Genomic DNA, 27,603 nt, shown 5'->3' with positions numbered 1-27,603 from the left:
TTTTTTTCTGATATCCTTTATTTTTTTGTGTTTTTTGTTCAAAGATCAAAAAAAACCATAATAAAATATCTAATTATATATGAAGGGTTTTGAAAATAACTAAATATATATATATACAAGAGAGTAAAAAATTTTTTCATAGTTCTACAATATATACAAATACATCTTACACTAAACTACATATAAACAGTAAATAAATAATAACAAGTTGTTTTTCTTTATTCCGTAACAGTCAAACCATTTTATTCATTTGATATATAATCAGTATAATTATTTTATCTCAAAGCACAGCGCCAAATTTTCAACTAAAGAGGCATATTCCAGTTTTTGAAATGACAGATACACAGAACACAAGTGTTTTGGCGGTGATACAGAATCTAATCACAACTCTTAATGATTCCTTACACAATGCAAAATCAGGAAGTTGCTTTTCATGCTCTTATTGTTGCCCCTCATACTCACATGCCTACAGTGACGCTGATCATACTAACAAAAGCTTGTGGTGCTACTTGTGCTTGATTTACACAATTTGAGCTGAATGCTGTGTAGTAGGCATCTGCTATTATGCTAGAGTTTTAAAAAGAATTGTGGGTTGCATTGTGTGTAAAAACATGACAATTTGCAGTCTTTTCCAGCTTTACATTGCATTGTATTTGCATTTGTAATTGTGCCTTTTAATTTGAATTTAACACTCTCTTATGAACAAGAGTACCGGTATGTGGACTTAAAAGAGCTAGTATTTTGTTATAACCTCCTCTGTAGTCATTCCCATCATTAATGTGCCTACAGATAAAACATTCTATACTACAAAATTCTTTTTATTGTTATTTGATTATAGACATACAATTATAGAAAGATCACTTGTAGGATTATTTAATCTACTTTACAAAAATCAACACAAGATAATATATCATGCTCTATTTAAAAAAAGTGCATGACTTTAGCAACAGTCTTTTGACTGATCATCTCCACTCCTTGCCATAAACATTATCCATTGCGCTGCTTTATGAATAACTAATTTGAAAACTACCTACTATAAATTTAAATGCAAGAAATGTTACCATTCTGCATTTGTTCAAGGCTCATCCATATTGAAGAAGAAATGAAACACTTAAGAATTGAGAAAGACACCCGGTTAGCTAAATCTCAGATTCATAGAATGCAAATCTGTCCTCTGTATTTTCTGTTAATTAATATACTAAATGCAATTTAGTGAATTTTAGTAACTCAATTTAGTAACAATTTAGTAACTCAAACGGACCTTAAATAAGGTGTGAATTAATGGATTTGCTCATCTCTAGTAACATTACTGTATGTAACATCAAACAGTAGAAAGATTTTATATTATTTACTGGCAAAAAAACAGGATGTGTTGACAGTTACTCATCATGGTGTCTGATTAGGGAAAGACCAAGTTGATATTTATCTGAGATTATATAAATCTGATTTAAGCTAGCCATACACACTAGTAGTTAGGCTACTAATTCTCTTACAAAGGTTAAACTTGATGGACCTATGTCTTTTTTTAACTTAAAGTACTATATAGTATGTACCACCCAGGCCAACGATCTGCTTACAACAGGGGCCTTTGAATATACTCCAATAGGCAATAGTCTGCATCCATGCCCTGATGTCACTCTTGCTCTATACTCAATAAGGTACCAGCTTGCTAAAGAGTTGGTAAACAATATTAGCCTATATATAGCCAGTGTTATAAAAATGATAAATGACAAAAAGAAAAGTGTGAGAGGAATATAATATGTTTATGATGTTTCTATTAACTGGCACTCTGTCTGATGTTAAGGGACACTGGAGGATACAGGGAATTGTAATTGCTTTTATGTATTGCAAGTTTTTCAGTATTACCAACCATAAGTTGTTTTTTTCTATAATTTGCCCATAGACAGTGAATTATGAAACCATATTTAGAGCACATATATAGGAGCTTTGAAAAGCCCTAACTATCTATAAATATAGATTTATCGAGTGAAGGGATTTTCTCTTCACACATAAAAGGGCTTATTTACTATCACTAGGCACTAAAATAAGTGCATAAGTGAATTTCACCAAGAAATACACTGTGCACAAATGTACATTCATCTGTATTGTTCCAAATGCCATTTTATGCGTCAGGCACAAGGAACAACATTTAGCATAGCTGGCTATACACTGAAATATCTACTTGGTTGATCAGGTCACCAATCTAACGGATCTTTTCTCAATGACCACCTTGAGGTGGGGGATCCACAATCCAGTCATCTCTGTGCACTGGAATCTCTAATAGGCCCTCACTGTTGAGCCACCAGAACTACACCCAAAGAAAGGGTATGTAATAGAACATCTATGTCCTACATGCATGCCACCTATTACCCCATAGGTACTGCTTGCACCCATTTGTGCACAGTTTATAATCGATTCTGATTGCAGCTGGTTGTTGAGCTTGAAATCATGTAAGTAATGTTGCATTGTAGGTTTACAAAACATAGTTAATTGCTTTAATGTTTGCATTTTGCACCCCTTTAGTAAATAAGCCCTACTGCCTCACAGTTAAAGAAATAAAACTGAGGGTAAAACTTTGACATTAACAAGGAAGTATACATTAAATCACTCCATTTATATATATTGTAACAATGATTTCTAAGGAAACCACAAATAAAATGGGCATGCCAAAGTGAACCCACAGTAGGTAGCATATTTCTCTAGTCCTAATTAAACACATCTCATTTCACTGTCTAAAGAGTATATATGCTTCAAGCTTAAAGAATAACCTTGCAAAAAATAGTAGCAAATACCTAAAAGTTCAAAATGAATTGTTGCCTTTGCCTAACCCCTGCATGAATTGGCTTCTAAGATCAGAATACTGCAAATGTAGAAATAAATAGGAATGGTGACAGGGCACTAGAAATATGTTAAGCATATAAAACCTATCTTTAAATATTTCCCTACAACAAAAAGATGGTATTTGTTCTTGCCCAGCATGAATGTATTTTGTCACAGTATATTCTCAAATATCTCCAAATAAATACATGGAGTGCAAGACTGCAGTTTCAAGTCACCTCCTTAAAATAAGTGCATATTTATCTAGATTTTCCACATGACTACATGAATATATGTATATATTCTAACTATATAAATATTTTTATATAATAAATATTTGCAGTAAGTGGCATAAAAATCTAGGGTTAAAATTCAAGACTGTTTTTGAACTTCTCATTTGTTCTTTCAGTACATAGCACAACTTCTCCCTCACATATAACAATTGCTCTTGTTAAACGGAATATGATTTCATGTATATAGAGATTGTAGGTCCAGTTGCGAAGATGGCTTTTTCCTTTCAGTATTGGCAAATATTTTGTGCAAAACTTTTTTCACATCTGTAAAACAAACAAAGATTTATGTAAACTAATAAGTAAATATAAACATGGAATAAGATGGTTCTACTAAAAAATGTATTGCCTATGTAAATTTCAATTTGAAACACAGATTCGTTAAAATAGTTCCCGATGTGAAGGCACAAAGAAAATAAAAGTATTTTGTATAAATTCTGTACTTGTACATATAAGGCAAAGGATAATAAACCATACTGTACTGAGTACATATACATGTACAGATTATTATTAGTCCATTTAAAAGACTGACCTAGCATTGGAAGTCTTACTTTGGCTATAAAGCTTCATTTGACAATTATCTGATCTGTTATCCTGAATCCTGATATCCAGAAAGCTCTAAATTACAGGAAGACCATTCCATACAGACTCTTTTTTATCCATTTTTTTTTTTTTTAAATCCTTTTTTCCTCTGTAAAAATAAACCAGTGATGTTTACTAAGCTGCATGAATCCACATTGGTAGTGTGGTGATTCCAATTGTAAATATAACCCTTATCCGAAAAACCAGACAACGCAGAACAGCTGCACACCAGTTTACTGCAAAGTAGATTTCCAATGAAAGGCAACAGGAGCCTCAGGCAGTACTAGAGATAGTCAGCTGATAGCAATTTGGACTCATCTGCTTCTGATGCTTGGAATTCTTGTGTTTCCCATTTGCACTGTGTGAGAAAGAATGACACAGCGGAGGCCCCGCAGCTTTAGTTGAGTCACTACTCCCAGCACTGGCTGTTTAAGAACATTGGGGGGTATAACTGAATAACAGCTCAAAGGTCCCATATGGAACTTAATTTGATTTTAAACTTCTGCCTTTTCTTAATTTTTGGTTCTTAATAAAAATGTAAAAATTCATATTCATAATGATACTAAGTTGGATCTGGTATGGGTTTATTTACAGCCATAAAAGCTCTGAAAGGCTTTTAATGCCCAACCTAACGTTAAACATGACCTTATGTCTCCCCCAGTTCTTTTTAAATTTTCTCACATTACTAATGCATCAAGTTGCACCTGCATTTGGATATTCTGTTCAGCCGAGTGAACACAAACACAGTGAAAAGAACAGGCTGCATTTCTTCATGCAGTTTCTTGCGCTGGAACTTATTAAAGATCTACCACAAGGAACAACATGAAAAAACACTTGTCTTTAAGATGTTCAGGGTGTTTTTTTTTTGTTCTAATTTACAAGGCTTATGATGCCTGTTGTATTTCCATAGTCAGAATTCAGCATTTTAGTTAAAAATTGAATCAAAGGTAAAAACCTGTTGAGATGCCATAGAATTCAATGGGAAATATATTGTTACCATTCAAGCAAGTTGATAATCCAGTTTTTTACCTCATTCATCATTTTATTAACTTAAAATGAAAGGAGATATGTGACTTGAGTCTATTTAGGCCACTATTTGGCTTAACATGATAGAAATAAACTATTTGAGATTTTCACTAAATATGTGCAAAATCATGGGAAAAAAATCACAATATAAATAAACCTTAACTCCATAAATATCTAATATCTCATTAAAGGAGTGGTTCACCTTTATCATCTAGTTATGTTATAGCATTCCCTATTTCTATCAATTTTGCAATTGGCCTTCATTATTTATTCTTTATAATTTTTGATTTACTTGACTTCCTCTTCTACCTCTTTCCAGCTTTTAAATGGGGGTCAATTGGCATCTAGGACCGTAAGCCGCTGGCCGGCTGCCCATTTTTTTGTAGTTTTTTTTTTTTAAATATTGCCTTTGAAACCTATAAAAATATGGGCAGGTATACCATTTCGAACAGGTTCTCCCTCCCCCACAATGTGAGGGGGAGATTGGACCAGACAGCTATAGCATTTTGGAATTGGCCTATAACAGGCATACAATTGTCCTCTTAGTTGGATAGATCAACTGTAGTGATGTGTGAATCTGTCCTGTTTCACTTCAAATTTGCAAAACTGCAAAAAAATTGGCGAAATGGCGAAAAAAATTACCCTTGTATGTCTATGAACTGGTCTGAAATTGAGTCTAGGGAAAGTATTACTGATTTTTCGTTACTTATTTTAAATCCCTTGTAGGCTTCAAAGTTCTGTACTTTGAATACTGGGGCCAGGGAGTCCTGATAGTTAGCCAAATCAGTAAAAGATCATCAGCAGACAATGCCAATTTTTCCTCCAGGAGACCATTATTGGTGACCATTATTATTTGCTATCACAATGGAACCACTTTTAAAATCAGACAGACTTCTGCTAAACAGGGATTTAAATGTAATCCCCTGAAGGACAAATTGGCATTGTATGCTGACGATCTTTTATTGTTTTTGGCTGTCAGAGGGGACAGCCTTGTCTAGTTCCCTGTTTCTGGGAAAAGGAGGAAGAGAGAATTCAGCTGATCTTAATTTTTACAGATTTTCATAGAATTCTGCAAAGCTATCCAAAATGCCTTCAGGGTTATTCACCACGGATCCCCCTGCATCTCAAATTTTCGGGATCAGGGTTTGTGATGCTACAATTTTACTATTATTGTTGTTACTTTTTGTTCCTTATGTACCTCTTCTGTCCCTCTAATATACCTATTCCAGTCTTTTGTTCAAACCAGTGCCTGGTTGCTAGGAAATGTAAGACCCTAGCAACAAGATAGTTGCAGAAATACCAAACTGGAGAGCTGCTGAACAAAATGCTAAATAACTCAAAACCATAAAAAATGAAGACCAAATGCAGACTATCTCAGAATATTACCGTCTACATCATACTAAAAGTTAATTTAAAGGTGAACTACTCCTTTAAATGATATGTACTACATGTACTACTATTTCGGTGCTTTAGGTATCTGTGTTATGGCATTATGACTATTTTATAGGGTATAGAGAAAATATTTCTGTTGGAGAAAGAAGGACATTTCTTACCATTCTTGCTTTTTTTTGGCGTGTTCGTTACATTTCACAAATACTACTGGTTCCTTCCCTCTCTGCAGTGATGCAAAATTGCCTTCTTTAGAGCAGAAAACTAACCTGTAAAAATCAATCACATCATTTAACTATGCTGAAAATATAAAAAACATAGTTATGGTCTTAAAGATTATCATGGAATATAATGCATGTAGAGTATCCTGGGGTCCTTAAGATATGGGATGTAAAGGAGACCCCTCTGTTTCTGAAAGGTTCAAAATAAGCTTTGACAGAACACATAAAAGGCAGCCAGTAAGTCTGTTATGCATATGGGTTGCAGCTTAATACTACATTGTTTCCAGAGTAAAGGGATTAGCTATACTACTACAGGGACGGAATGGGCCCTATAGCTTAGTTCACACCAGTGTACTGTACATAAGGTGTCAGTCTTTAGATTGCCTAGTATAGTGACTAGAATAAAAATGCATTCAACCATTGGAATTGTAAAGAGATCTGATAAAATACAAAGTTATTTCTAAATTTGGAAACTATATGAACATCAAGACCTTTCTGATGTCAAAAGAATCATTCTCTGAACCTTTTGTGGATGGATCTCGTTAATCAGCAAACACTTTAATTTTGGACTTACTACTGTCTTAAGTCCAGAGCAATCCATTATTAAGCCTATTATCTGCTGAATAGACTCTAGATGGCAGATACAGCCCATGGATTAAAGAATGTCATGGTGCCCCTTGCTAAACCTAAACTTTTGTATTTAGCGTTTAAAAGCTTCCTTGCTTTCTATGATACATAAATAATGAAAGACATAGGGCAATATCAGGCTCAGGGTCTTGTAAAATGTGTACTTGTGAATGATGAACAATCTATTTAAAACGCTCTACATAAAACATTTGTGTTACTTGAATAAAAGATAATCATGCCATATAGAAAATCTGTTCATTTTCTAAACATTTGCTTCCCTTATAAATCTCAATACAGAATTTTGTCAGCATTATTTTAATTCCTATAAAGCAATAAAAAATTAGAAACACATAATATAAAATATGTAACTGATGGATGGGTTCTTACTTTTTCTGGAATTCTCCGGATTTTACTCGGATCTTTTGGATGTTAAATAAATAAGCGGTGAACCAGTCAGACCAACTAAAATAGGAGTCCTTTTCCCACTTTATTTTCAACATCAGTAGATCTCCAATATCTAATTCAGTGTAGATCAAGTATGAATAAGTCTTGTTGGTAGAAATTTCAGGTCTGTAGAATAATAGAGAAAATGTAATTAAATAAAATGTATATTCCACCATATTTCTATGCTTGTTTGTTGTATGTTCTGACCAAATACACCTGGACAGAAGACGGGGTGACATATTTATAAGGTATGCAATATAGATATAAGTCTGTTTGTCATAAGGAAATATGTGCTTCCTGTGCAAAAATCTGTATCCATTTACAAGTAATATAGGAAATCTTGTATGTAGCTTTTCATTGTGCCTCAAAAATTGATTTCATAACAAAATTTAAGATACCTGCATAGCACTGAGATGGTAGACAAATGCTGTTTAATTAAAATCTATGTTGCTTTACAGAAAGCCCATTCTGTTGTTATTACAATTTCCCATGGCAATTAAAATATTGAGTTAATTAATTTTCATGTAACTTATTTTGCCATAGGGACAAGCAATATTTTAGGCCAATACACATAATTCATTTTTCATGTATTTTTAGCCATTTTTAACTATTAATATTAGACCTACTGAGGAAAAATAAGGGCTGGATTAATTTTACCTCTAGGTCTAAATTTGATCAGGTTAATGATGATTCATAATAATTCACAAGGTTAATAAAAAAAAAATAGTACATTTAACCAAATTAATCAATGAGACAATTAATGCTCATTTTAAAAAGTTGATTATTTTTCATAGTGGAACCTTGCCTCCCATCCAGTACAATGACATGGCACACTTAACCTAAATTAAAATGGCTTTCACCTTGGCTATTGCTAAGGCTGCTTAGGATGACTACTAGCATGTTCAGCAGATCCATCTCACTCTCTACTTACATTCAATGCCACCAGCCTTGTTAAAAATCCATGGCTGGCATGCAACAGTGCAGTAATGCTAGAGGGCAGACTTGGTCACACTGGCACACTGGTTAAGGGAAGGAATGTGGATATACTGGACTGTATAGATGGTGCAGTGGGCTACAAGCTAAAAGTACAGCTTGTTAGGACCAGTGTAAAAGGAGCTCCAGCTATGCACAGCCACACTCTCCAAAAAAAAGTGAGTGGTACTTTTAAAGGGGGAAAAGTTATATCTGGCCAGAGTACTCCTTTAAAATGTATTATAGTGATCTAGGTTTCATTCTTAGTAGCATAATACTTACATCGTGATAGGCATGTTCACACTTTCTCCTTGGGTTCCATACAAAGAAACTAAGAAAGGTTGATCGGTTACAGTCAAGTTCTTCTTTGCAAAGAAGTGCACTTTAACTTGGTAATGGAAAACTAAAAATAAGTGAATAATATATTAAATATCTAGGAAGCCATTTAAGAATACATTTTAATAACAACTCATTTGTGCTGCAGGTAATAAAAGATAACAGCTTTCAGTAATATTATCACTACATATCAAATTCCCCCCTCTAATACTAACCAGCTCCTCCTTCCTCAGCCCCCCTCTGCATGTCTTAGCTCATTTGGTCCCGTAACTGGCTCTGAAGTCTCCCGGCTTCTGTTGTCAGCTCCGCTCACCACTTGCTCTCTAGACCCCATGCCTTCTTCTCTTCTCAAACACTGTGCTGCTGAGCTTACTCCGGCTCTTACTCACATCTTCAACTCTTCTCTGTCTTCTGGAAGTTTCCCCTCTTCTTTCAAACAGGCCTGTGTCAAGCCCATCCTTAAAAAGGCCACGCTGGACCCGTCCTGCCTCTCTAACTACCGTCCTGTCTCGCTTTTACCGCTTGCCTCCAAAATCTTAGAGCGCATTGTCTTCTCCCGTATCACTAACTTCCTTAATGCACATAATTTACTGGACCCGCTGCAATCTGGCTTTCGGCCTGCGCACTCTACTGAGACAGCGTTGTGCAGAGTTACGAGTGATCTTCAGGCTGCCAAAGTCAGTGGTCACTTTTCTGTACTTATCCTCCTAGATCTATCGGCTGCGTTTGATACGGTTGACCACTCCCTCCTAATGCAAATTCTGCATTCGATTGGTCTCCGTAGTCAGGCTGCATCCTGGATCTCTTCCTACCTCTCTAACCGGTCATTCACTGTCTCCTACGCTAACAAAATCTCATCTCCAGTTCCTCTTAATGTGGGGGTACCCCAAGGCTCTGTACTTGGGCCGTTGCTGTTCTCCCTTTACACGCTGTCTTTGGGAGATCTTATTTACTTTTCGACCCCTTCATTAACAGTTGAAACTGAGACTCAAATCTCTAACTGCCTCCTGGCTATCTCCAATTGGATGAACCAACGCCACCTCAAACTCAACCTAACAAAAACTGAACTAATGATCTTTCCGCCTAAACCTGGTCCTACTCCCCCCTTTTCTATCTCTATTGAAGGCACCCTCATCAACCCTGTCAATTCCATGCGTTATTTGGGGGTGATCTTTGACTCCAGTCTCTCCTTCTCTGACCATACTAACACCACTGTCAAAACCTGTCACTTTTTCTTACGCAATATTGCCAAAATCCGGCCCTTTCTTTCTACTGTAACAGCTAGGCTGCTTATGCATGCCCTCATCCTATCCCGACTTGACTATTGTAACCTGCTGCTAACCGGCCTCCCTAATTCCCATCTTTCCCCCCTACAGTCTATATTAAACACCGCTGCCAGAATTCTCCTCCTCTCATCCAGGAGAGTTCAGGCCCCTCCCCTGCTAAAGGCCTTATCATGGCTTCCTGTTAAACAAAGAATAGTTTACAAACTCCTTCTCTTAACCTTCAAAGCCCTCCATTCCTCTGCTCCTCACTACATCTCTTCCCTGGTGTCTCCGCACGTTCCTGGCCGTCTCCTTCGTTCCTCGCAGAGCAACCGTTTGGTTGCGCCCCCCACTACTACTGCTGTTTCCCGCCTTAAATCCTTCTGCCTGGCTGCCCCTTACATTTGGAATTCCCTCCCTGATGTCCTCCGGAGAGAATCCTCCCTCAGTCTTTTTAAAACTAAACTTAAAGACTACCTTATGGAGCACTCGCCCAGCACCTGATCTGGAAACTGGCACATATACTGTAATGTCACCCACTGTGACCTATAGCACTTATATTTGCCTATTTGTGTCTGTTAGTTACCCTCCCATATAGATTGTAAGCTCTACGGGGCAGGGACCTCCTTCATCTTGTGTTTCTGACTCTTATTGCAACTGTACCTTGTATTTATTTGTATTTATTGTTGTACTTTGTATTTATCCATTATCTTTAACCCCCCTGTCTGTATTAATGAATTCTACTGTACAGCGCTGCGTACATAAGTAGCGCTTTATAAATAAAGATATACATACATATACATACATACATATATTTTTACATTTACTACAAATTCTGTTATACAGTTCAATTATGTACAAGCAACTACAGGCTGACAACTGGGAACAAGTTGCAGCCAGTGCGCAGAGCAGATATACCACCTGAAGCAGACCCCAAGTCTGGCCCTAACATTTTCAGCACACAGAGGCCCAAACAGCCCCCACCAGCCTAATAAATAGTACTTGCCTATAGCATCTTACTGCAGTCCCTCTTGCATTTGCCAGAACCCACAGATTGGCAGTCTGAACCTAGCTGACCCACATTCAAGTAGAGTACTAATAATGTCAACTTTACTTTCCAAAATATTGCTCTCCTCTTATTTCTTTAAATCTGTCAGTATCTTTTAACAACTAACAAAAACTGTATTTAAGAATCACTTTTAGAAAAAGATAGCAATTGCCCTAGCACTATATAATAAAAAAAATAAAATATGCAACCAATAGGCAGATAGCATTAACTGGTCAGTTGTTTGAAAGCAAGGATCAGATTTGTTACTAGGAATTACTAGACTTGGCAAACTTTGCTCAACGCAGCTACATAGTGGGCAGGCTATTGCAATCTCACTATAAGCACAATTGCTAGAATTTCGGAATATCTAGAAGTGTTTATTAATCCTGTTACTGATTCACTGATGTTTACACCAAAAAGCAGGGCTAAGCTTTGCAAATTTACATTGTGATGTGTGTTGCAATGTGTAAGTTGGTTCACTGCCTCATGTTTCCAAAATGTGCTGAATTAAAATGATTAGAAATCATAGTTACATAGTTACATAGTTACATAGTTACATAGGGTTGAAAAAAGACCATTGTCCATCAAGTTCAACCCATCCGAGTAAACCCAGCACACAACCTATACTAACCAATCTATACACTCACATACATAAACTATATATACAACCAGTAATACTAACTGTAGATATTAGTATCACAATAGCCTTGGATATTCTGCTTGTTCAAAAACTCATCCAGGCCCCTCTTAAAGGCATTAACAGAGTCTGCCATTACCACATCACTAGGAAGGGCATTCCCCAACCTCACTGCCCTCACCGTGAAAAACCACCTACGCTGCTTTAAATGGAAGCTCTGTTCCTCTAATCTATAGGGGTGACCTCTGGTGCGCTGATTTGTGATTGTTTTTATGGGAAAAAAGAACATCCCCCAACTGCCTATAATCCCCTCTAATGTACTTGTACAGAGTAATCATGTCCCCTTGCAAGCGCCTCTTTTCCAGAGAAAACAACCCCAACCTCGACAGTCTAACCTCATAGCTTAAATCTTCCATCCCCTTTACCAGTTTAGTTGCACGTCTCTGCACTCTCTCCAGCTCATTAATATCCTTCTTAAGGACTGGAGCCCAAAACTGCACCGCATACTCAAGGTGAGGCCTTACCAGGGACCTATAAAGCGGCAAAAATATGTCCTCATCCCTTGAGTCAATGCCCTTTTTTATACAAGACAGCACTTTATTTGCTGTAGTAGCCACAGAATGACACTGCCTGGAATTAGACAACTTGTTATCAACAAAAACCCCTAGATCCTTCTCCATTAAGGATGCCCCCAACACACTACCATTCAGTAGATAGTTCGCGTTTATATTATTCCTACCAAAGTGCATAACTTTGCACTTGTCAACATTGAACCTCATTTTCCAGTTTGCTGCCCAGTTTTCCAATTTTGTCAAATCGCTCTGCAAACTGGCAGCATCCTGCATGGAACTTATAGTTTTGCACAATTTAGTGTCATCAGCAAAAATAGAAACAGTACTCTCTATGCCCACCTCCAGGTCATTAATAAACAAGTTAAAAAGCAAAGGACCAAGGACTGACCCCTGCGGTACTCCACTAACCACACTGGCCCAATTAGAAAATGTTCCATTTACCACCACTCTTTGTACTCTATCCTTCAGCCAGTTTTCTATCCAATTACAAATATTATGTTCTAGGCCAATATTCCTCAATTTGATCATTAACCTTCTGTGAGGTACTGTATCAAACGCTTTAGCAAAATCTAAGTAGATGACATCAACTGCCATTCCAGCATCAAGGTTCCTGCTCACCTCCTCATAAAAGGCAACTAAATTAGTCTGGCAAGATCTGTTACGCATAAAACCATGCTGGCACAAACTAATAGTATTGTGAACTGCAATGTATTCAACTATCCTATCCCTTATTACCCCTTCCAGAAGCTTTCCTACTACTGATGTCAGACTAACAGGCCTATAGTTTTCAGGCTGAGAACGAGATCCCTTTTTAAATAACGGCACCACATTAGCAATCCGCCAGTCTCTCGGCACCATGCCAAACCTCAACGAATCCTGAAAAATTATGTGAAGAGGCTTGGCAATCACAGCGCTCAGCTCATTTAATACCCTGGGATGAATCCCATCCGGTCACATCTCACATTAGTTTTGTATGAAAATCAGTTCTAGTCTCTAATAATCGTTGCACCAATGGGGTAATGTTAATGCTGTGTTTTTTACATGGCAAGCAAAAACTTTAAACAATTACATATGCCATGGCCTTAGGGTACTGTATCAGTAATCAGTACTGTAATCAGTACTGTACTGTACTGTAATCAGTAAATACGGAATGTATAAAACATCAAACTGGAATAAATATATTGCAAACTGGTACTAGTACCAGTACTCCGTATGTGTAACCACATACACAAAAAATGCTTCTTATATGAATATGAAGCACTCGTTTTCCACCAGAATTACGCCAAGGGGACATGGGGCATTGGTTCTGCTTCTTTCAGCTAATGTTTTTTCTGCAGGCTAAGAGAAGAGGATCCGCTCCTTTACACAGCGCCATGTATTTGCACTAAAGTGTACACCTTGGGGGGACCACACCCCCCCGAGGTGCCCCCCGCCGGCCACATCCCCTAAATTCAAAATAATAAATGGTTTGCAGGATAGGGCACTTATTGGGGCAGGGTAGAATAGATTTTTTACTTAAAATTTTTTTAGTTACTTTTCCTTTAAATGAATTTGAAAAAAACTGGTTTTCCAATCTCATCTACTGTTATATGCACCTTTGTTGAGGCACGCCTACGCAGGTGTCTGTGATGTTACCTAAGGTTAAATATTACAGTTATCACATTCTCTTTAAATGAGCTCTGCCATTCAGTCGGAAGCACGTCTGCAAAAGTGTACTTCAGTTTATTCTGCTTTTCTCTAGTTAGTCCTAAAATGCTATAATATAGTGTTTGTGCAAATTCCAGTTTGTACTAGTAAGCCCGAGAACTCACCTGCTAAACTAGCACAAAAACAGTTTGGTTTTTTTTAGAATGAACTAATAAAACCGAAATTAGCAGAATAACTGAATCATGTATTCTTATACCTCTGTAAAATCTTATTCTCATGTAACTGAATGTTTGTTTTTCTGCCTTGTGATCATTATCAAAATAAAGGAATTTATTTTACTGTTCTATCAAAAGTAAATAAAAAAATAAAATGTAAATAAAAACATAATTTCTGGTGTTATGCTTTTAAGTAAAAAAAAATCAGTTCTCTTTATCTCTTTGTTCCAACCAAAAATAAATATGTAAAAAAATATTTGCTTACACAAAACAAAATAAATGAAAAGTGTAGATTGTTTATTAATATTCTGCTTTGAATCCCGATTCAAACATACCTTTGAAAGGCATCTGAGCTCTTGTTTTCAAGTACATCTTGGTGCTTCTTTTTCCCCGAACTTTGTTGACCTTATAACCCAGTGTATTGCAACGATTTTTCCTGCAGCTCAAGCAAAGCCCCTTTTCAAAGGCTTCTTTAGAATTGCAGCGATAGGCCATGCTTGGCTTTTCTTCATACAACAGAGAATCAATGAAGAGATGAATGGAGCGTTCATGAGAACATTTCACAAGCTGGTCCACATCTTTCAAAAAAGAAAAAAAGAAGGAAAATATTCTTTTACATAAATGGGACTTCATACTTGCTGCTTGTAAGACATTAACAATGTATAAGTCAATCACTATTTTCAGACATATATAAATGTATTACCTCCAAATCCTTTTTCTGCAATAAGTCGGAGGGCTTCCCCGAGATTGCAACCAGGCTGAAAGCTTCCACCATTTGGATAAATGTCAATATGTCCTACAGGCTTTTGAATACCAATACTACGGTCTGGAGAGCCCCTAGTGTAAGTATGGAGGACATCCACAAATTCGGCATCATCAGGGGACAAAATAATAGCATTCTCTGCATATTCAAAGGTAGGGCCTGCAGGATCCAGTCCTGTGAAGGATTAAGAAGTTGCATGTTTAATATACTGTAAAGAAAATTTAAATCATATTTCTACTTTTAATGAATATAATAGCATAGTTGTTTGGACTGAATAAGAAGCGACAGTTCCTCTTTTTTCTCAGTTACTAATAGAAGATTTCAGTAGCACAATTACCTTGTTTGATAATTTTAATAAAAATGCATGTCACAAGAGGGAACCAATAAAGAAACACTAGCATGATTTTTACTAAGGCTACAACTATGTTACCAACATTGGCCCTGCTAGCAGTAGTTGTATCGAAGCCTGTATGTGCTTGCCCTCTGGTTGGGCAGTAAAGGTAAGCATTAATGTTTCAGGAAAGCATATGGTGACTTGCTACACTCCAAAGTTTTGTGATTTAAATGTCCATTCAATATGGCATGATACAGCTTTTCTGCAGCTACTAATTGCTGTCATGTGGGTAATGCATCCTGCAGGTTTAAGTGGGGTTCTTTATCCAGCAAGCTATGGGAATTTTAATCCATCTGCCTCACAGCTTTACCTTGCACTGCAACAATACAGGTATAGGACCCATTATCCAGAATGCTCGGGACCAAGGATATTTGGATAAGGGATCTTTCTGTAATTTTCTGTAAATTTGGATCTCCATACCTTAAGTCTACTAAAAAATCAATAAAATATTAATTAAACCCCATAGGATTGTTTGCATCCAATAAAGATTTATTATATCTTAGTTGGGATCAATTACAAGGTACGGTTTTATTACTACAGAGAAAAAGGAAATCAGTTTTAAAATTATATATTATTTGATTAAAATGGAGTCTATGGGAGACGTGCTTTCTGTAATTCGGAGCTTTCTGGATAATGGGTTTCCGGATAAGGGATCCCATACCTGTATAAGTATTGGTGGACCTGCAGTCCACTGTTTTATTTTACACATGTACATTTTTAGTATTGTACTGTACTTTTAGCTGTAAACATGGTGCTTGTAGACATTTACCCTTAATTTATTTTGTTTGCATCTGCAAGTTCTGATTACAAGCTTCTTAACACCGTGTGTATAAACATGAAGCAATATTTGATGAAACAAATAGGCAATCTGACAACACTGAAAGTGTGTAAGATTCGGTTGGGTAAAGGTGAGGGGGAATAATCTTATGAACAAATTAACTATTTTATGGATGAAAACAAACTGCGGTGCCATGCCACCCCCCCCCCCCCCCCCCCACTTTAGCGTGGATCTCATTGCAGGTATAAATATTTGTTCTCAAGCTTGGGCTGTGGTATTTCTGACTTTCACATCACTACTTCCTAAAATAATTTTCTTTAATTATGCAAAGAAAAAAAATGTAGGCGTACAGGGGGGGCATAAATCCTGGAAAAAATATGGGGTAAATTTTTAAGGATGTCAAGAAACGTAAATAAGTCTTGATTCTTCAGCCTCCAGACAATGCACACCCTGAGGTGTTTAATTTAATGGAGATAATTCCAACAACAGTCACCATTCAGTTATTATTATTAACATTTATTTATAAAGCACCAATATATTCCGCAGCGTTACTAGAAAACAGTCATCACTGGTATGACTAGGTTATAATATTGCTTGCTGTCAGCATTCTGCATTATGTAAGAAATTGCATCTCACCAGTTATCCTGTTGACTTTTTTATTTGTCAGACTTCCAGCAACACCGGCTGCATGAGCCCCAAGGCTGTATCCCAGGATATGAATGTTATCTATTGGATATTGTATTGTATCCTGTTAAAGAAACATATTCTCTTAAACTTTAATCTGCATTTTGGACATTGGCAACATAGCAAAAACATGCTTGTAGTTCCTCCACCAAATGGTGCTACTTGCAATAGTATCTGAAGTATTCCGGGACAGTGGGGCAAGATTTGTGGCTGTGAACTACTTTCTAAGGGGCTTATTGTATGTTGCCCTTCTAATCCATATTATGGTCAGTACATGGACATCCTCTGCTCGCTCTTACTTGCATTTTATAAGGTGTGTCATAAAGCATATGTGCTCAAGGAAAGTTAACTATAGGGGTCCCTTGCTCTGTACATTGTGCCTTACAACCATCAGATATGCCAACTATGGTGGAACCAGGGCTTTGTTTGACCAGATGGTGCCCTATACAATCATAAATACATCAATATGGACCCTTAAGGTTTGCTGAACCCTAGATATGTTTTTGTAAAAGGCTTTAGAACCATATCTCCATAAACCCCTGCGGTAATTCATCCCTGTGGTGGTTAAGGAAATTAAAATAATTTTGTGCAAGTGTTTGAGCTACTGAAAAAATGTATTGTACCTTAAGATATTATAACATATAGTAAACATTTAGCTATTTCAGATCATACTTACATCCATCCAGTCAATGAAACTTGCAACATCTTGTCCAACCAGCTGAGTATACTCTGCAGAGACAGGGTAGTGTTGTTGGGCTCGAGTTAGCCAGTCAACAACAATGACATTGGAGTCTGGCTCTCTTTTGTACAAGGCATCTACCAGTTTAGGAACCCAACTCTCAAACATGCCTGTAACCTAAAATACAAATTAATGTTTATAATATTAATATTTTATAACACACATTTTCCATTAGTAGGTTTAATACTGATTGGTGTATATAAATACATATTTAGGTAGCCAACTCAGGTAAAGCTGAGATTGCAGGTCTTATGAACTTCGAAGTTACACTTTATTCTAAAGAAACTGTGTTTTTGGGATGTAGAGGGGCATCTTGAAATAAGGCCATAAAGAGGGTTTTTCTACAAAAAATCATTATTTTTGGGTTTAGTTTATAAGATCTTTGTTGACTACCAGTAAACAGCATTGGGCATTGCGCCAAGAAATACTGTATGTTCTAAATGAATTTCACATACTTCACTAAAACATTCCGTTGCCATAAGTCACACTGTGTTGCTTCTTAACAATATTGATACTAACTATTAAGTAAAAATGTAGATTAAAAAAGCGTTTCTAATTATAAATGTAGTTAATAATGTTAAAATGTAATTAATGTGTTAAATAAATAAAATATGTTAAATAATATTATATAAGTATTATTGCCGGCTAGAAAACTACATATTTATTGTACTAATTGTGATCTAGTATTTACATGATAAATAAGGATTATTGTTTTACAACATTTTGATCAGTGTTTTAGTCAAAGTACCCATAAACTGTTTCCTATTATACTATGAGGGAAAGATGGGTATCGTACACATACACAAATGCTTAAACCATTACTAATTTTCCTAGAATTTAAATTGTAAAATAGCAGTATTGCACATCCTTTTTGGTAGATGCTGTTTGTAATTAAGCAACAATTAAAGTAATTGCCCATTATAAAATACGAGAGCTGCACATTCTTTTTGTAGATGCAATTTCTATTGAAGTAACATTAAAGTATTTGACCATAAATTTTGTGCAATTACCATGGCACTTTATCTGAAATCCATCACTGTTGCTTATGCTTAGTTTACCTGAAAACGTGATTTTATTATATATGCAAGCAAAAGATTGCAATACCAATAAACTACACTTCCCATGCAATATAATTTTCTGCTTATAACTAAACTTTGTGCAAGGAAAGCAAATGTCTTAAGTGTTAAGCCTGTGCTATTGATTGCTGTGTTAGTTCTTTATGGCCTTGAGCAAGTAAGTCATTTAATCTCCCTGTACCTAAACTCTACAAAGCAGGAATCTGATGTCCTTGGATGAGTCTATGTACAGCTCAGCATTTTTTTAGAGCACAAAATAAAGACTGATATACTAAAGGGGATGTCCCCCTAAAACATTTTTTGGAATATCGAGAGAAAATGTTATTCTAAACAGCCCTATAATATACATGAATTTACATTTTCAGTAAATGTAACTGCTATTAAAATGAGTCTCTTTCAGTTTTTTTCCTGTTGGTTCTTATTAAAGAGATACTGACACCAGAAAGTAAATCTTTTTTTACATCTATCATAACATTGTCTTTGCAAGAACTTTATAATTTTTCCATTAAAATGTTTGCCTGATGCATTTACATTACCTGTCTGATCCCCCATGTTCCTCTATGAGGGGGCAGCCATATTTGTCTGTTAGTATTAGAAGCTATAACTGACAGGTTGGGAAGGGACAGTCAGGTTGGCAAAACAGTCAGGTTTAGGAACTTCAAGTAACAATTACTTACAAAACCAAACCTGTCAGCAAAAAACTGTCAACACGACCTATAGGTAGCTTTTTATGTATATTCATATTTTGAAAAGTAGTTTTTTCGTGTCAGTATCACTTTAACCATTCTTTCTACTAACCATTTAGCAGAAGCCAGTTGACAGACCTGTAGTAAAACTGGCTTAGTTTCAACTGCATAGTTTTAAAAATCATGTCCAGAGAACAGGGATAACAAATAGGGCACAGTGATTATTTATTTGCTTAGAAACCCCAAAACAATGCATAATTTGTTGGGTAGCGTGTCATCTTCCTGATGTGCCACTGTCTGGATGTCTTGACCAAAAAGAGACATGTTTATGGGTCTTGTGAACAGATCTAGCAACTCTACTTCTAATATTCATTTTCAACGCTCACTAAGGGGCTGATTTACTTACCCACGAACGGGTCGAATGGAGTCCGATTGCGTTTTTTTCGTAATGATCGGTACTTTGCGATTTTTTCGTATGTTTTGCGATTTTTTCGGATTCTTTACGAATTTTTCGTTACCAATACGATTTTTGCGTAAAAACGCGAGTTTTCCTATCCATTACGAAAGTTGCGTAAAAAGTTGCGCATTTTGCGTAGCGTTAAAACTTACGCGAAAAGTTGCGCATTTTTCGTTGCGTTAAGTTTTAACGCTACGAAAAATGTGCAACTTTTTACGCAACTTTCGTAATGGATACGAAAAACTCGCGTTTTTACGCAAAAATCGTATTGGTAACGAAATATTCGTACAGAATCCGAAAAAATCGCAAAACATACGAAAAAGTCGCAAAATGTTCGTTTTCAAGTCGGAACTTTTCCAATTCGGGTCGGATTCGTGGGTTAGTAAATCAGCCCCTAAGAGTACATGTTTTCAGGAAGTCCAGAAATGAACACAGATGGAGCCATTTTGCAATTTGATATGTCCGGTTTTGGAATGCATCATTCATTGTGGTTCTGGGAGAACATGAACTCAGCCTTGCCCGAGGACAGCTTTAGAAACTGGTGTTGTATTTTCTTGCATATTTAATATGACTTTTTTGGCAACTTAAACTGGTGGAACAAATGGGCTCTAATACTTTTTTACTGAAATAAAACCACATTTTATCAATGTCAGAGCTTGACCAATAGAGATTTGTTTCCACTGGAGAAGACAGTGAACTTAATTAAAATTAGAAAGTGCACATATAAATAATTAAAAATAATCTTCATTTCCCAAATTTCACATCACAGTTCACAGTTTTCTGGTAGTGTATCATGCATAATTAGAAAGAGGACTGCCCCCTCTACCCAAGAAATACATAACTTACCGTCCATCCATGGATTACAACAAATGTTTTGCTTGTGTGGTTGAAATTACATTGATCCACTGTGTGTTCTTGACCAGGTACTAGATAACAAGTGTCATCATCCGGCTCTTCTAAAGTTCTTAGGGAAAATTTGCTCTCAATACTGTTAAAGTCAGTTTTCTTTAACGTAGTTGGACCTACATGATTATTAAACAAAAATGAAATATGGTTTCACTTAGTTGTATAAAACATTGGAATCATAAAGAAAATTACGTCATTAGGTCACATGACCCAAGTGGACACGAGTACATTAGTTAATATAAGGCAGCTGCTATTGCTTAACTTTTTACTATTCGCGCTGTCTCAATAGAAATTTCAGTTTGCAGACAGCAAGAACAAAATAACTAGTCATCAGATGGAAACCTTCCCTACTCTACGTATGTAGTCTGGGGTAATGCAATCTTAGGTTTCTGCATTACAGATGTCAGCACCAGTTAAAACTAAGACTTTATGTACTGTTTGCCTTCATCCCTGCTCTATAATAGTTTCCTTTACCAAACCAGGGCTTCTGCTTTTTAGTTATCTGTTAATATACTGCAATTATCTTTTAAAAACAGAACACATCTGCTCACATTGCTGGCCATGAGTTGTAAATTTCAGGGATAAAACAACTACCATTACCTATCATTATCATATTTTATTCAATGTTATCTTACATATGTATAAGCAGCTAAGCACTGTTTTGAAAAGTTGCATGAAGCCAACATATATTGTAGCCTTAGTATGCTTTACAATTTTAATTGTGGCAAAGGGATGTTGTTGAACCTTTTCCATTAACATGGCCATTCATTCTATGCATATAACACCACAGGAGCAGAGAAATACATAGTACTGGGAATGCAGTATTTACTCAGATGAACAAATATTGTTTGAAAAAATTGAATGCTTTGGCCCGAAACAAGGACCTGTAATCTGCCAGTTAATTTTTGAATTGGGTGTCAATATTGGGCTTTGTATAAACAACAAAAGTTTTACTTGTAAACAGGAAATATAAAACAAAAGCAAAGGCTGCGCTGGTCCAGTGCAAACCATAAGCAGTTTCCTTGTATCTGAGAATAATTAGAACAATAAACACAAAGATCTGATTATATACAAAGATCTACTTGTTGAGATCATTAAATATCTCCCATCGCGCATGTATGAGTTTCCACAACTAAATCTATGTATGATTTTATTATTCCATAGTGAATGCTATATTTTCCAGACTTATGTTAACATTTACTTCATGGAAGCAATCTCCTCTACGGGTATGGGATCTATTTACTGAATGCTTGGGACCTCGGGTTTTCTGGATAAGTGGTATTTCTGTAATTTCAATCACAATTTCTCAAGTCTACTGAAAACATTTAAACATTAAAAAAAACCCTAAAGGATTGCTTTGCCACAAATATGGCTATATGTAGCTTAGTTGGGGTCAAGTACAAGCTTCATTTTTATTATTACAGAGAATTTTTTTTCTTCTGTTTAATATTTATCAAACTGATATTGCTGAAAAGATAATGCCCAGTACAGTGCTTTGCAATACAAAGAGAAAAACCCACCTGCTATAGAAAGGACGCTTTCAGTTAAGACTTTTACATTAAATGGACACATGCCAAAATATGCTGTCCTGCTATTTTAAGGATCATCTTGTAACATAGGTATATTTAAAATGCTTGCATAAGATACCAGAATGCTAGACACTCTATATAATGTTTCAGATGAATGTTTTCCATAGGCTAAGAGAAGAATTTTCCTTGTCAGGTCAAACCTGTCTTAATAGCAGTGTGAATGACTAGAACACTACCAGCCTAATGACAAACATTACATTTAATATATCATCTCTTGAAATCATGTGTTGGAATACTGCAGGCTCCTATTAATAAAACTGATTACTACTGTAAATAAACTATTAGATGTATTCTTTATTTTTATTTAAGTGGATACAAATATAAAATTTTTTAATAAATGTCATAGCATGGCATTAAAGAGCATTCTTTCTCTCTCTCTCCATTGCTCCCTGCTACTGATTTACTGTCTTTTCTGATGTAGCTGACATTGTTTATAGTTTGAATTGCTGTTCCAAATTGCTAATAAATTAATGGCTTGCCTATTTACAGTACTAGGTAAGATGCAGTGATATTTAAAGGAGACATAGTGTGTGAAAAACAAGATCGTGCCAGTGTATTATACCCTCCCAAATATAGAAGGAAGAAGGAATGTAGTTATAAAACAAAACACAAACAAAGTATTGTAGAAATGATACCTATATTGGCTAACAATAAATATACATTTTAAGCTTTCCAAGCTCTAAGGCCCCTTCATCAAGCAAAATACAAATGAAAGCTGGAATGGCACAACATATATAATGTCATATCAGAGAGAAGTGTTAATGAGCAATACATTAGGAAGTTACAGATAGACAGAGATAACTTGTAGATAATAAAAATAAGTACCATTTAAGTTATCTCTATATATCTGTAACTGCCTATTTTGAAACATAAACAGGGACCATAGCAGATCTATAGGGAGCTCCAATAACGGGGCTATTTTTAAAGATAATATAAATTTTTTGCCCAAAGTAAAACCAGCACTGTATGTTATTTTATTACCTACAAGATTGGATAGGTTTTTAGTTATGCTATATGTCTCCTTTAACTATATCTTTATCTGAAATGGGAACATCAAATGTTTATGTTAAAGGGTCAATTTATCATGCTGTGAACCAAAATCTTGATCAAATCCACCACACATCACCAGCGCTAAAAAGCAGTGGACGCATGGAAAGTGCTGTATACACAACAGGCATTGCCACATCTTATGTTGTTTTTTTTACAGTCATTAAATATCTCCCATTGCGCATGTATGAGTTTCCACAAATTAATCTATGTACGATTGTATTATTCCATGGCGAATGCTTTATTTTCCAGAGTTAATGCTAACATTTACTTCATGGAAGCATTCTCCTGTACAGGTATGGGATCTATTATCTTGAATGCTTGGGACCTCGGGTTTTCTGGATAAGGGGTATTTTGATCTCCATTTCTCATCTACTGAAAACATTTAAACATTTAAAACCTCAATAAGATTGTTTTGCCACAAATATAGCTTCATGCACCTTAGTTAGTTAAGTACAAGCTTCTGTTTTATAATAACAGAAAATCTTTTTTTTCTCTGTTGGATATTTATCAAACTGATATTGCTGAAATGAGAATGCCCAGTACAGTGATAAGATTTGCAATACAAAGAGAAAACAAACACCTGCTCTATAAAGGACCCTTTCAGAGTCTTTTACATTAAATGGACACATGCAAAAATATGTTGTCCTGCTGTTTTAAGGATCATCTTGTAACACAGATATATTTGAAATGCTTGCATAAGATACCAGAATGTATGGGTTTTGGATGGGTTTTTAGTTATGCTATATGTCTCTCTTTTAACTATATCTTTATCTGAAATGGGAACATCAAGAGATCAATGATCTCGTGCTGTAACCCAAAAGCTTGATCAAAACCACCACATATCACCAGCGTTAAAAAGCAGCGGTCACTTGGAAAGTGCTGTATAAAAACAGTCATTGCCACATCTTATGTTGTTTTTTTACAGTGCTTTTTACTCAAGTAATTTTCTTGCCGTCTGAATTTTTCCCATTCACTTGAATGGATTATACCATGCCCAATATGGTATAAAATAATATTATAAATTGTATAGATCAGGTGGCTTAAAAGGAAACACCCATCTTTAGAAATGCCAAAATGAGTTGTTTGTAATGGATGATTGTAGGGATTGTGATGGATTGCATAACATAGCATGCAAGAAATTTAAAGAACACATCATTTATTTTACAGTGGAAACACAAACTTAATAGCTGTGCTAAAATGTATACAGACCTTTTTATGTTGTATTACTGATATGTCTGTTCTGTATGTAAAAGTAGTTTTTTTTTTACATAAATCCAGATTATATAGTTTATTAGTATGGGCAACCAGAGTTTACACAGAGCTGATTTATGGTTTCTGACTTCATTATAGACAGCCAGAATGTTTCCAAAAGATATGCATTTTCTTAGTATTTAACTTGGCTGGGTAGTTCCCAACAAAGGTCGCTTTCCAAGAACCACTGGTAACATTAGTTCACAGTAGAGCAGTCACAGGAATCAAGTACTATTGACATTATCAAAAAATCGCCAAGTGGAAAGTGAAAACTTCAAGAACACAAAAGCTCTTCTGTCTAATGATTTTTTTTACCATAAGCTTACATTAAACATCTGTCTAAAAGAGCCAAGCATCTGTGTTCACAGGAAATATGTTTTAAAAAATGCCGATTGGTCCCTAAATTAACGCCCAATTATATTTTGAATCAAAAAAATGTAACAACATATTTCATCAAATTCTTATTCAATAGAATATACAACATTATTAGAGGTCATGTAAAAAAAAAAACACACATTTTAACCAGGTGAAGTTACCTATAGCAGCCCATCAGCAGGTAACATTTACTGGTCATCTATTTAAAGACAAACATCTTTTTGGTTGCTATAAGTCTCTGCATATACTGTATGTATAAATAAGATACTGGTGTGATTTAAATGAGCGCATCCAGGATAAAGTTGCTAAGCTGGATTTGAGTGAAAGTTTGAAAAAAATCTAATATATATATATATTGATGATATGCATTTTAGAAGGGGAACATTATCCTTTAAAATGCACAATTTATTATTTTAATAGTGTGATGTCCTACGGTCTTAAACTTTCATACATGTCAAGGTCACTTTTAGGATGATGGCATACAGGGACAGAAATCTACACTATCCCAGGCAACAAAAATTCCCAAAATGCTTTCCCACCAGTAATTTACTTTGTTTTCCATAGTTGAACAAAGTTTCCTGTACTCTGAAAAGTGCACTGGCATGGGGTATTATCCTATGAGCTCCACTGCACCATCATGATGCCACAGAGATCTTTGGCACTATCCAGAACAACATGCATGCACAGTAGCGTAATAAAGGCTGAAATCTCTATTATTGTGCATACATGGTGTCCAGGACACTAGAGAGGTAGAAGAGATAGTTGGCACAGCACTTAAGGTATAGTAAGGTTAGTGATCATATTCACTGGGGAGTGAGCCTCCCCCCACTGAATATCACTTTACTTGCCCTTTCATTCTGTTTTGTATTATATAAATAAAAAATGAATAATTCATTTAGAAACTAATGTCTGAAACAGAAAATAATATTTTGTTTTTATTCAATAGAATACAACTTTTAATTCAATATCTTTCATTTATTGTATGGATCCATAAAGGAAAAATGTTTTTTAATTATTTGGTTACAAATCTTTTTTTCCAATATATAAACTATAAGACTAATGTATCTTGCACGTGGTACGCATATAAAAATGAAAGCAGCTTTGTGAAACCTGCTGTATCATCTGACTAATGTGACTGTTTCCTAACAATCATAATAATCAAAAGTGCGCCTAGGAAATCAATATACTTAAAGAGAAAAACGATTAAGAAATTACACCCGCATGAAAACAAAGTGAATGAAATATGAACCAGCGAAAACTCATGTCAGAGATAAACAGTCCCGAGGCAACAGTACTGGGAAAGCTTCCAAGCTGAACAATTTTACAAATGTCACCAAAGCTGCCAACAGTAACAAGCTTTCTGCTTTTTCTTTTTTTTTTTAACCGGCCCACAAGCTGATGTTTCAGGAGCCAATCAGAATGGCCAAAAAGGGGGTGGGTGATGTAGGTGGAGCCACAGTGACCTTCTAGCAGGTTAAAATCTTTCTCATACTTCTGTGCTGCACAGAGGTAACAATCGGTCACCTCTACTTCTGTGGTTAAAAAGGCAGCCCACACACAAATTGCGTGCATGGCTCTATACTTGCAGGTGCAAAAGCACACAAAACTTTCTATTTGCTTTGAATGGTTCTATTGTTTGCTTACAACAGATTCTCAGTTGTCTGCATGTTATGGTTACCCCTGCAAAAAGTTGCAAACCATCTTTTAAAAACATATGCAACTTAATGGCACTTCCATTCAAATATATATTTCACGAGTAAATTAATTTAGCTCAGTAATTGTGTAATTTACTTTGTTAGCCCCATTAAAAGCACTTTCATTCATTGGCAAGGATCTTTCCAAGTTGAGAGCACATGTCACTCCCCCCCCCCCCCCCCCCCCCAGTCTTCACAAGGCACATTTCCCTACACGGCATTCCAGCAATATTTCTTTATCTGTGCTGTTAGGTTGCTGCATTTGCTTTTACTTTATTCTTCACTCTTTCACAATTGTTATTGAGCATTAATATGTGCTTAATATGTATATGTGTGTATATATTTATTGTATAACTACCTATAATGTGTTAATTATTATTTCAAAATCTCCATTTCAGTTCTTTCAAGAAAAGACATGTAAACTGCTTGCAGCTACTGAGCCATGCCCTGGAAAGGCTTGGGCTGTCAAAGTTTCCCATGATATAATAAAAGGAAAACTTATATTGTTTGAGTCCTCCAGCTATGCACTTTTTTCAGTAACAGCCAGTGAAACATGTTAGGGAAAAAAGGAGACTTTGTTAGAGATCATGTTTCAAAGGAAAATATTTGCTGTCTTCTCTAAAATAAGAACACAATCCACTTCCGCACAACTGAGCTGGATTTGCTTAAACTTTTATGTTAGCTGAGACTATAATAATTGTTTATTCAAATATAGGTTTAAAAGTACATGAAAACATCACAAAGTAAAGAAAAATCTAATTTAGCTACATTGCAAATAAAAATGAAAAAAAATGTGAAACTTACTTGTTTTAGAAGGTTCAGTAGTTGCTAAAGCTCCACTGCAGCAGGTCAGCAGCCAGTGTATCCACAAAAACAGTGTAAGGAATTCCCCACTGCTCATGTTTTTTCCAAACTTCACTTAAATTTGAATAACAATGGTCCTCTTCTTGAGATTTCCCTAACAGATCAACTTGGGAGAGCAGCCTTTGATTAATGCTACAGAAACAAGAGTGAACTGAATGAAAGTATTTCGCTGGCACAGGAGTCTGCTCTGCCGCCTGTACTCTCCTTAT

The 27,603-nt window shown here is 35.8% G+C and overlaps 1 protein-coding gene across 1 annotated transcript; it reads right to left on the bottom strand.

The window, feature by feature from the left end:
* Nucleotides 1-27,603, bottom strand: lpl (lipoprotein lipase). The gene is made up of 10 exons (XM_002933992.4): nt 27,335-27,603; nt 20,512-20,687; nt 17,384-17,563; nt 16,660-16,771; nt 14,792-15,025; nt 14,424-14,666; nt 8,651-8,771; nt 7,340-7,522; nt 6,269-6,373; nt 1-3,374 (listed from the first exon to the last, which is right to left on the bottom strand). Coding segments are annotated over exons 1-10 (1,452 nt in total). The 5' UTR covers nt 27,432-27,603; the 3' UTR covers nt 1-3,373.

This window comes from Xenopus tropicalis, chromosome 1, assembly GCF_000004195.4.
Source record: "Xenopus tropicalis strain Nigerian chromosome 1, UCB_Xtro_10.0, whole genome shotgun sequence".
NCBI classification, from domain to species: domain Eukaryota; kingdom Metazoa; phylum Chordata; class Amphibia; order Anura; family Pipidae; genus Xenopus; species Xenopus tropicalis.
Note: the sequence above shows the minus strand (reverse complement) of the source record. Positions and strands in the feature narration are given on the sequence as shown.